General features: G+C 36.2%; 1 protein-coding gene across 3 annotated transcripts in view; it reads left to right on the top strand.

The window, feature by feature from the left end:
• Positions 1 to 183: 183 nt before the first annotated feature.
• The window catches only part of LOC113044950 (receptor-type tyrosine-protein phosphatase N2-like), a 28,301-nt gene continuing 19,229 nt past the window's right edge, over positions 184 to 9,255 (top strand). The window contains exons 1-9 of one of the 3 annotated variants that reach the window (XM_026205000.1): positions 184 to 522; positions 3,973 to 4,023; positions 5,310 to 5,423; positions 5,585 to 5,675; positions 6,273 to 6,399; positions 6,686 to 6,995; positions 7,524 to 7,859; positions 7,935 to 7,978; positions 8,729 to 9,051. In XM_026205000.1, coding sequence (XP_026060785.1) covers positions 414 to 522; positions 3,973 to 4,023; positions 5,310 to 5,423; positions 5,585 to 5,675; positions 6,273 to 6,399; positions 6,686 to 6,995; positions 7,524 to 7,859; positions 7,935 to 7,978; positions 8,729 to 9,051 — 1,505 coding nt within the window. In that variant the 5' untranslated portion in view covers positions 184 to 413. Of the gene's footprint in view, positions 523 to 3,972; positions 4,024 to 5,309; positions 5,424 to 5,584; positions 5,676 to 6,272; positions 6,400 to 6,685; positions 6,996 to 7,523; positions 7,860 to 7,934; positions 7,979 to 8,725; positions 9,052 to 9,255 lie in introns of all 3 variants that reach the window. The other 2 variants (XM_026204999.1, XM_026205001.1) reach the window with 2 other exon arrangements.

Genomic DNA, 9,255 nt, shown 5'->3' with positions numbered 1-9,255 from the left:
AATAACTATAATAACCTAGATAGATATATAGAATTGGCGCCTATATTAATCGCATGGTTAATTTTTTTTTTTTTTTGCGCATATATTAGTCACAGCGGTGGTCTAACGGGGTATTTTTTTCTTTTTTGCGATAGATAGATCTCATTTTTCGTCAATTTGTCTTAGCCTCACCACTAGTAGTGTGTTTGTGTGCGCTTGTGTCCGTGACGTCAGAGGCGGGTTGCTGTTCAGTGCTGATTTTGGCGTCGCGCGGACTGCGGTGCGAGCTGATAGGTTTTGCGTACGCTTGACGTCTCCTCACTTTTTTCACACTCTCTCCCATTTCTCCCTCTATCTCCACACCGTCTCCATCCATCCCCCATCATCTCAGACCTCGCGCACAGAAGGAAAGCCACCGCTGGCATGGATTAATAATGAGCGGAGGAGATGGACGCTTGATCGGAAGAATGGAATCGTTTCACCTGTTTCTCACCATCCTTGCGCTTCGGGCCAGTCTCGCCTCTACGGCAGATCAAAAATTCGGTAACATTAAGTTTTTTATAGTGTGCGTGTAAATGTGTATGTGCATGCGCGCGTGCGTTTCCGTAGGGAAAGGGCGAGTTGAAGTGCGCGCCATGTCATATATATCCCTATATTTTTATAAGAAGTCAGTGTCTCCCTTCCGAGTCGTTTCCAATGGTTTGTATCTGTTTTCTAGACAGAGCTGTGTATTCTGTCGGGTGGATGCGCGGTCTTCCTTATGGAGCCAATAAAGAATGAGCGACAAAAAAGAGATAATAGCCTAATAATATAGCTAGGTTTCCGCAAAAAATACAACACTGGCTGATCCATCAGTCACTCCATTCTCTGAAATAGCTTCATTTTGTACATTCAATGATTTTAAGTCATACAATGTGAAGCTGTAGGACTTCATAGACTGTTCATTACATAACTGGGTCCGGAGCTTGAGAAACGGTGATGGACACTGGGCCTGTTATCTTGACGAATGCATAGTATTATTTATGTTATTTAATCAGATTATTGGTCAGAACATCAGTTGTTTGTGTGTTCAGGAGGGCCTCTGTCTGCAGTCAGTGCAGTAGCAGCAGAAGCACAGGAAATGAAGCATCACAGATTACAGCTCGCCCCTGCTCACAGCATGAGCCACAGTAATAGAGTTGATACGGGGTCTGTGTGTGATTCATAAACCCAGCCCAGAAAAGGTCATCCTGTCAGTCATTAGCAACTGTTACTATAGCAACAGGTTGAAGCATGTTAATTTCATATTGATTTGATTGCACTAGGCTGCATGAATAGCTGAATGGATGTACATTATAAACTGACATACTAGTCAGTAAAAAGATCGGGGCTCCTCTCAGACCATAAAACAAAGGATTTCCAAACTGACTTTCAAAAGTGAATATATATATATATATATATATATATATATATATATATATATATATATATATATATATATATATATACACTCATACTCTATGCTTGAGGTTTGTCAGCCAAAAGACAGCCAGTTGATGCCGAAGCATTTAAATTTCTGTAAAAGTAATGTAGGCTAAATTTAGTTTGATTTTGCAGTTACAGATCAATAAAATGTATTGATTACATAAAACTAATATAGTAAGAGCAAATGTAACACCTACCTATTAACACACAAAATAGTTCTACAAAATGCTACTTTAACAGATTATTTAATAGTGAAATTCCAGCTTATTCCATATTTATTTTAAACTATTCATTCATTTTTATTGTTTATTTTTTATTAATTTTATTTTATTGCCTATGTTAGAGTTGCCAAGACTTTTTAATCCAAATAGTACACCAAATAAAAACTCATGGTATTGATTCACTAAAATAGACTTTGGCTTGTATATGCTACACGTTGGGTAGGATTAGGGTCCTGGGGTAGATTTGTATCATTTGTAAACAAAAACTGTGTATTATATGCATGCCAACAAATTTCATACCATATGCATATGAAAACTGCATATCACATGCACGCCAGACATAAGCACGGCAAAGTCCATTTTTGCGTTTAAGTACCAAGAGTTTTCGTTTTTATTTGCCATACTATTTATATGTATTTTCATGAGACCAGGGTCTTTAAATCAGACTTGATCTTGGGCCAAAAGTAATGCAGAGGCAAATGTTGCTTTTTATCCAACGTCTTATATTAAAAATGCCTTAAATTAAAAAATAACTCAGATGTTGCCTCATGCAGAAGGTGACCTCATGGTCACACAAGAAACTCACCTCTGTGGCTCATAATTTGAGCTGATGAGTGTCAGTGGATTTATTTGAGAGGATGTCAGTGAGGAAACAGTCTGTCCACCATCATTCTGATGAACTGTGAATGCAGCTTCACACTGCCTCCCTCTAAACTGAGCACACAAACTGCTCTCCATAGTAACAGAGAGGTTTTAATAGGAATATAAAAAGGCAAGCATGCATTATTTATGACGTTGTTTATGTGTATATGTGTCATGTGTGGGTGCATCCTGTCTGCTCTATTTGCGTCAAAATACAATCATGTTATCAAAGGCGAGGGATGTGTGTGCATTAACCTTCAAAATGTTGAGCTATTTATATATTGATGTACTTATGTGTAGACGTCCGTAGTAGATTAGTGGGCAATTAAATAAATAATACATCCGTAAGTCTATACATCCATCAGGCTGTTTAATTCTAAATGAATATGTGGATAAATGTCTTTTTTATGAATCAGACTAAACATGTAGAGCTTTTAGCTGATTATCTGAAATGGGTAAACTATAAGTAATTTCTAAAGGAGTACTTGTATTTTATCACACAGTCATGACAGTCAATGTTAAAACTAGAATAGATGATGCAAAGAAGAATCAGGCTTAAATAAAACCAGAAGAAGGGATTCATGGCTTGTTAATCACACATGAGTAGATGAGGTCAGATTCTTCTAAACCCCTCACTGACATTCAGAGCCCGAGAAATAGCTGTTTTCTGCTGAGGCACTTGGCGTGAGAGCGTTTGTGTGAGCTGAATTTACTATGAATGATTTGTGTCAATGTCAAAGACTCTGCAGTAAGTCCTGTAATACCATACATCACGATCAGTTTACCAGTAGACAAGAAAAAATTGCAAACATTGTCTGACAATGAAGTCATCATCATGACAAATTTTAAAAACAGCAAAATGCACGTGTGGTTTGATTAAAAACAAGAAATCCCAGCTGTTAGGGTGAGGATTCTGAGGAATTTAATATAAGCAAAAATGCAGAGAAGGATTGTTTGACATATTTCTGCCCTCTCGATTGTAAAAGTTACCTACACAGATATGTTATTATCAGCAAAGCATATAGTACAAAGATACAGTGCAGCCCAGAGGAAAGTTTGACTGCTCAGATGTTGCTTTTTATTCCTCAGGAATTCTTAGTTGAAGTAAAGTTTTTCCTAGATGTTTATCCTCTGATATACAGTAGTAGAAGATATCTATAAAACTGATGTGGACAGCATAATTTGTGGATTAAATATTTATTTTTTTGATTTCAGTCTTTCTTGGGGCAACTTGGAGTCCAGTTTGAGATATTGTTGAAATCCCTAAAAAAAAAAAACTGTGGAGGAGTGATATCTCTGGACACCTAATTCAGTGACATCAGTCAGTTAATAGGGAGTGTCATTGCATAAAAAATGAAGTAAAACTAAATCCTTTTTTGAGTCCTTTTTACATCAAGAAAGTTTTAGGGAATATATATTATCCTTCACATCAATACATACTGTAACGTTCTTTTTTGTCATGTGTTGCTTTAAATGCAATGTCATTGTTTTATCATTCATCCATCTGAAAGTGATTACAACTCTGTGTCATTATCATTATTTTTGTGATCTGAACTACACTATTCTTAAAGAATTAGAAGGATTATTCCAACTTTGGAGTTATCGTTATAATTATTTATAAGTCTTTGGTGTGGCCCTCTTAAAATTCCGTTTCTCTTTCTCTCAGGCTGCCTGTTTGAGAAGGGTCTGTGTCTGAACTATGAAGTCTGTCTTAATGGTGAGTCACACACTTGCATTTGGGACCTGCGGTCTCTGTAGATCTCATGCATCATGCTGTTTGATCAAGCACTTGGTTTTTATTTTCATCTGGATTCAGCAGCTGTGTACATTATGAATACAGTGCATTTAACTCTTTTGTTATGTCACACTCACAACAAATACAGTCTCTCACACACCCTATCAAATACACCAACACCCACACACAGTGCTCTTTAATATCATTTTTGTGTTGCTTAGCAACCATTCCGAACTCTTCTCCATAAAAATCAGTCTTTTTGTTGGAACAATATGACACCTCATCAATGAGAGGGTTATATGAATGAAATCATTCACGTGTAGGTCATAGACTTAACCTCCTTTCTTACTCATATGTGACATGGGTGTGATATTTCTACTGAATGAAGAGCAGATTCTGGTTTTGTGTTCATTATTTAATTTTGACAATGAGAAGATGAAAGCATATTTCAAGAATGAAAAATGGCTAATATATCTAATATATTATATAAACATATAAACAATTATTATAGTTATTAAATAAATATGTGTAAGTCCTATTATAGGATCAAATTAGTCAATTAAATACTGTACAAATGAAAGCTTCTTTATCTCCTTTAATTGCTTCTATTTGTTTGGAAATTGTAAAACAGTAAAAATTGTTCATAACAGATGAATTAGTTTGGCATTGATGCAAAAACAGTATGTTAAAAACAAAATACTCTTTAAAAATGAATATCATAAAATGCTAGTTAAGACTCATAGCTGATATATACACACATAATCACAAATCAGATTTATGTTTTATTTATTTATTTATTTTCATTTAAGATTTGAATTTTAAAAAATCATGCACAAAGAAGTAGTATTTAATTTTGACCTCGGTTTTCTTCCCTTTCTCCAATCCTTAGAACGGAAGACTTTATTCCTGCTGTAATAATAAGAATTCTATATGGAAATGACTTCTGTTATGATTGGCATGATTTGACTCTTGATGTCACAGCATATAGGATCTTTTGCTGTGCTCCAATTACACACTGAATAATAACACAGCGAGGTGTTTCCCCTCGTGTGAGTGCAAAATAGAGATGCAAATGTAATTGTCTTTGCGTATAAGGCAGGTGACGGCGACTCCAGCTGGTCCTGTCTCAGTTGCCCCTGGTGACTGTTTTTAATAAGATGAGACTCTTAATGGATCTAAAAATACACATAAAAACACACACAGCATGAAGTATTCTTGTGCACATATTTGTCATTCTAAAGTGGCTGTTGATTTGATTGTCTCTGTAGATGGCATGTTCGGCCGCTGTGAGGCCGCTCCGCTAACAGCCGTCTACACGTATGACGTCACAGCAGCAACGGTAGAGAGATTCCGCACGCTGCTCCAGAAACTGGCACACAGAGGTAGGTGCATTAATGTCACTATAGCAACCGCACACATCACTGTCACCATGGTTATAAAGGCTGCTCCTAGAGCTCCTCAGGATCAAATCAGAGGCTCTGTGTGTGTGTGACTATTCATGTAAGATGAGTCAAAATCTTCTGCTTTCATTCTGTCCTTGCAGGGTTGTCTTGGGAAGATGACGTCACACAACAAGTTTTATCAAACGAGTTCTCAAAACTACGCAAAGTTTCCCTACCATTACCAGAGCCAAGGTTAAACACACTAACATTCGCTAGTTAGTTTGCACACTTATATAGCCATAGGAAGGAAACATCACAGATGAAAAATCATTTGCATAAATCACACCTAAACAAGCTCCATATATACTATTTGTCTTTTCATCACTCTCAGAAAACATATGATGCTGTTCAAACACACTATCTTGCTTAAAGATACTTAGCAAGAACCTCTAGTTACAGGTATCTCTCTCTAACAGAGTTGTAGAAAATCAATAATTTCACACCCTGTGCTCAGATTTGCTGTGATACCGGTCAAAGTCAGAGTGAGAGATTTTAGTATGACCATTCTTCATGGGAATCCTAAACCAAATAATCTACTATACTCAACACTTTAATTTTGTAGATTTTTATAGTTTATTATTAGTTCAGTTAGATCAGTTTATCTAAATAAAAGTTAATTAAACTGATATGAGCATTGCAATTTCTCAATAAAAACTGAGGTTTAGCAACACAGTTTATTCTATATTGCAATACATAAAAGTTCACAGGAGCTTTACAGAGGATTCAAGTTATCTCTGATTATTACCTGTGATTCATACAGTCATGGCTTATGTCTTGATATTCTGACAGGCCGCAGGGTTATGGGGCTGCTGTTGGAGACAAGAGAATGAAATCATCCGAGGCTGAGGTTAGGAAGACCCTGAAATACCTGCAGGACCTGGGACTGCTACCAAAATCAGCACACAAGGTGAGTAAGGTGTGTATGTCCTGGGGCTGTGCTTTTGGTTTTGCATTAAGTCAGAGATTTACATTGGGTGGTGACTGAACACAGTAGTAGAATTGTTTATCAAATAAAAGTGAAAAGATATCTCATATTTAGGCCCAACAATATGCTAAATTATTAACGTGACAGACTGAATTGTAAAATTGATTAAATTTGCTAAATTCATAAACATAGCAAGTGTGATTTACCCATATATATATGTATTTTTAAGCTTATTATAATAGATAATGTTTTAAATGTCTATGTTTATCCTGTGTAGGGGCCGGAGCTTCAATATTATCGCACTGGAGAACCACGGCCTGAAAGTGACTCGTCCCCTCCTCAGTTCATTCCAGAGGTGCCCTTTAAGTCACAGTCCTACCCTGACCTCATCCGATACCAGAGCGATGCGGCACCAGTTCCCCAGCAGGACGAGGGGTTAGATCTGCTCACAGCCGCTCTTCAGAAGTATCTTTCCAAGAACAAACTGCCTCAGTCTGATCTGGGAGACAGATCCAGAGTGGACCGACTCTATTTAAAAGATGGATCAACAAAGTCTTCCGCCAGTGACTCTCTTAGACCCGTGGATGGTATGATGTTATCTTCTCTTCCTTCTTGCACCTGCTCCCCTTATCTGTCATCATTTACTAGTGTTATCAAAACCTGTATGACTTCCTTTTTTCTGTGAAAAACAAAAGGAGATCATTAACAGAATACAAATGTAGCTTAGAGTTTGTCAAGCTTTTTAAAAGACAATAAAGTAGCAAATAGTACCACAGAAGAAGCTAAAACTAGACTATTAAAAGCCCAATGATAGTTTTGTGTGAAGAACAGGCCAAAATTTAGTGGTTCAGTATGCAATTTGTTTTTTTTTTTGTCAAAATGTTTTTTTTTGTTTTTTTGTTTTTTTTACTAGTTCACCGCCAACCATCCATTGCATGATGTTGCCTCATGATAATGCAATAAGTCATTTTAAAGTCTTTTTTGGCATGTGAAGCAAATAAAATTCAAAAATCAGAATGCTTTGGAGACTGACCCTCAGAAAAGCATTTTTATATTTCACCAATAATCAGATCATCAAATCTCCTCCAGATTTAATAACGTTCACTTCTTCACAGAATCCCTCATCTGGAAAGTTCTGAGGAACGTGGGAAGGCAGAGTGGGGCAGATGTGAAGAGTCTGAAGGCAGCAGACCTGGATAAGCTTGCTGTTCTAATCATGGACGCTCTGCAGGTGGCAGACAAGCAGGCAGGTCAAGGAGAAAGGCCCAGAGACCTGGAGACACAGCAGAGTCCTGAGGACGAGGATGAAGACATGCAATATGAGGACCAGCATCCTGAGAGTTATGTAATGGATCAAGCCCCTGAAGACAGTGCTCAGAATCAGAGAGAAGAGAATGGGGAAAGTTCATCAGTCACTCAAAAGACAGTCCGAACCATCCCACCTGTGACAGGTAACATCTTCTGAAGCAAAGCCGTCAATCACACATAGACAAGCATTTCTAATGATCATGATGTTTCTCTTTCAGAGGGACAGACGGTAGTGGAGGACAAGAGAACTATGGACAGCAAGGTAGTGCTAGTGTTGGTTGTATTAGGTCAGAAATATACTTTATGCCAGTACACAAATACAAACATTCTCTTCCCACTCTTAAGGTTAAATCTGTAAACCTATATAATATATATATATATATATATATATATATATATATATATATATATATATATATATATATATGTGTGTGTGTGTGTGTGTGTGTGTGTGTGTGTGTGTGTATGTATATATATATATATATATATATATATATATATATATATATATATATTTATATATATTTATTTATTTTTATTTATTTATTTTTTTCAAGTCATTTGTTAGGTCTTTCTAGGTTCATCCTACTTTTATATATATATATATATATATATATATATATATATATATATATATATATATATATATATATATATATATATATATATATATATATATATATATATATATATATATATATATATAATAGTTTGACTGTCTATTATTCCAATATAGTTTATTTGCAATTTAACAAATTGCAGTTAAACAAATTCTATTGATTCCTTATGTTAACATGTTAATTTGACAACCATAAAAATATTTTTTTTTGTTTTTAAAACCCAGCTTGATTTAGTATGACTTTTCAGATTTTCCTGCAGGGGATTGGTTGAATGTTAGATTACATTTCAATTAAATAAATTCAAATAACTAATATTATGCACTGAATTTCTTTCAAGGATGGATTCAAGGATGGATTTACATTCAGCCTGTGTTTACTTCCTGTTTTAGCAGGATGTGGGCTTTTTAGGAAAGCTGCTGGAGTACCTGGATAAAACCTCCAGCTCAGAAGCTGAGCCTGTTGATAAGGGACGGGGTGTGTCTGTGGAGACGGTTCGTAGCCGAACCACACATCGAGAGGTGGGGATGCAGAAAAAGGCCATAGAGAGAGTGGAGGAGGTAGAAGGCTGGGTCCAGGCAGCAGCTATAGCGCCCTCCTCTGCTCTGAAGGAAAACCCTGCACCACGCCGTAAGAACATGAAAGCACAGGATCTCCAGCTGGATGTCCAGAGCAACCCTAAAAATGACATCTACGGATACATTATTACTGACACAGAGTGAGATATTTACATGTGACTCTTACACCCATACGTGTATTTTATTGGGCAGTTTCTCTCTATGCAATATTGCCAAACATTAGATCAGAATATGAGCAACACTGTTAAAATGTAAAGTATAGTAATATGTAATATGAATTTATTATTATGTGTAATATATATATATATATTCAAATTATATATATTCCTGTTATGGTGGGAAAG

This window comes from Carassius auratus, chromosome 27 (genome assembly GCF_003368295.1).
Source record: "Carassius auratus strain Wakin chromosome 27, ASM336829v1, whole genome shotgun sequence".
NCBI lineage: Eukaryota > Metazoa > Chordata > Actinopteri > Cypriniformes > Cyprinidae > Carassius > Carassius auratus.
The sequence above is the reverse complement of the archived record's forward strand: the minus strand, read 5'-3'. Positions and strand labels throughout refer to the sequence as shown.